Below are 2,500 nucleotides of genomic sequence, written 5' to 3' on the forward strand. Positions count from 1 at the left end.
CCTACGCAGTCACATTGATCTGTGACAACACCTACAGGGATTGACATGCCTCAAGTTTTACAGTGTGGAGGGATATCCCTGTGTACGTGTCTCCATGTGGCTGTAGGTGGGTATGTCTGCATTCATGTGTGTGTGTGTGTGTGTGTGTGTGTGTGAGTGTGTGTGTGTGTGTGTATGCTTCACTCACTTTCACAGCGTGGCAAGGTGCGGCTCCACTCCCCCTTGTTCAGACACTGCTGCAGCGGCTCCCCTACCAGGTAGAAGCCAGGATCGCAGGAGAGCTGCACATGGGAGCCAGGGCTGACGGCTGGGTTGGAGGCACGCAAGTGAGGCACCGCCTTCTCCAGCAGGGGGCAGTCTAACACAGAGAAAGAATCTACATCAGGGGAAACTCTTCAAACAGCCCTCAGCTAGAGGGAATTAGGCCTCTTCTAGTCACACGGAACCTTTTAACCGAAAGGGATGCTATGTACAGTCCCATATGTTCATAAGAAAAGAGAAAAAAAAGTGTTTGTCCGCAGGGATGCAGAACTTTTTTGCAAGTACTGTCCACACACGCTCTATCCCACACACAAACACTTACATGCAAATGCAGTTGCAGGATGTCATGAACCTAAAGGACATGTTATTCATGAGCGTTAAGTCTTTACTGCCCACTGGCAGTGGCAACAGAGTAGTACAGTGGTAAAAAAAAAAGCCAAACTTGGAAACATCTCTTGGAAAAGGGCTTTTATTGATGTCATTTGTCCAACTTAACAGTATGACAAACAGTGAAGTCCAACCACAGTTTGACAAAAGGGCTACTCTTTCTCTGGGTTGAATGAGTGCGCTGTGCGTGTGTGCGCGCGTCGTGTGTGTGTGCGCATGTGTGTGTGTGTGTGTGTGTGTGTGTGTGTTAACAAATCCACATTTGTCCAGTGTCTTCTGCAAAAAGAACATTCTGATCAGTACTGGTCAGCCATGGAGGCCTGGATCACAGTCTTAACTCTGGAGGCATAGAGGCAGCATCATAAAAATAACAGTCCACCTATTGGGTGTACCGTGGAGAGAAAGCTAAATTGGAGTTAAAGCAGCTGTGGATACAGTTCCAAGTGAGGGCCCCTCCTTAGGACTTGCTTCTGTGAGCTGAGGATAGGTGTTTTTATTAAGCACTGCGTCCTCATGATGTAATAATGAACACTATCATGTGCTTTAACAGGAAAAGCCCTCGCTCTTTCTTGTCCTCACCCGCACAGAAGAAGCAGTTGGGGTTGATCTTGACCCTCCCTGTGACCCCCTGCAGGAAGTCTGGCCAGGAAAACACGTTTCCTCTGCTGAGATCTCCTGGGCAGCCATTGGCCAAAGCTCTGATCTGGAATGACAAACAGCAGTGAGTTACAAAACTAGGATATAGTATCATAGTATACCACCAAACATAATAATACCCCTCTATAGTTCATATATTCCTCCAATGTCACACTTTATATATATATTTACATTGCATATTCAGCGTTGGTTAAAAGTTATGCATGTTTTGTATATACTATAGAGTCTGTTTAGGCAACTACAGTTATAAGTGTACAAGCACAGCAACCTTTTAATCCCACTGACACATTTCAACTCATTCATTATCGCTAACTTCTTGCAGATTATCCACATGACTTACACAAAACATAAAGTATGTGTGTTTGTTTACTTGTGTGAGCATGTGTATGTGTGTGTATGTGTATGTGTGTTTGTGTGTGTGTGTGTGTGTATGTATGTGTTTATGTGTATAAGGGACTTCTGAATGGTAAAATGACCTGCTGTGAAGAAAGAACTTTATTCCAGATGTGGAGCTGACTCAGGGAACCCACGAAAGACTCCACGGGGTTAAAACCCTCGCCCCTCTGGTCCTGGTCCTGTCCTAGCACCAGAACACCTCCACCTGCCGAGGACACAGACCACAGTTTAAATCACCAAAAATGACTAACTTCATCAGAAACACTTCCACAGGGCACAGATTTAAAGTTTAAATCACCTAACCCTGGCCCAAACATCCTACACTGTGTTACCCAAAAGCATCACTGGTCTGTGATCATTGTAATTAAAAGAGATTTTCTAAATTGACAAAATCATCTTACAATTATCTTAGGATAACCCCTGGCTCTGGACTCTATATTCAAGGAACAATTCAGGCATGGATTCGTCTAAGCTCAAAACTCATGAAAGAAGGGTGTGTAGGATATATCATAGTATACCACCAAACACAATTATCCCCCTCTATAATTCAATATATTCCGCCAATAGATATATCTGGTATCCAGGCACAGAAGGGCACTACACCTGGGATGATGCTGCCCATAGACAGCCCCTTTCCGCCGTCAGACGGGCTCCCGTCGATGTAAACGCGCCAGTCTCCATCCTCGCTGCGCCACGACACACCGATGTGGTGCCAGAGACCATCGTTCACCGCTGGGCAGTCTGTGATGCGCTCCTTTCCATTCACATAGAGCACCCATCTATGATAGAGGGACCAAAA

At 45.5% G+C, this 2,500-nt stretch overlaps 1 protein-coding gene across 1 annotated transcript in view; it reads right to left on the bottom strand.

Moving 5' to 3' along the window:
• The window catches only part of svep1 (sushi, von Willebrand factor type A, EGF and pentraxin domain containing 1), a 78,632-nt gene that overhangs the window by 21,779 nt on the left and 54,353 nt on the right, over positions 1–2,500 (bottom strand). Inside the window, exons 27-30 of the mRNA XM_080838341.1 lie at positions 2,305–2,480; positions 1,782–1,906; positions 1,228–1,351; positions 188–358 (exon numbers count right to left, since the gene is read on the bottom strand). Coding sequence (XP_080694467.1) covers positions 188–358; positions 1,228–1,351; positions 1,782–1,906; positions 2,305–2,480 — 596 coding nt within the window. The remainder of the gene's footprint in view (positions 1–187; positions 359–1,227; positions 1,352–1,781; positions 1,907–2,304; positions 2,481–2,500) is intronic.

This window comes from Sprattus sprattus, assembly GCF_963457725.1.
Source record: "Sprattus sprattus genome assembly, chromosome: 5".
NCBI classification, from domain to species: domain Eukaryota; kingdom Metazoa; phylum Chordata; class Actinopteri; order Clupeiformes; family Clupeidae; genus Sprattus; species Sprattus sprattus.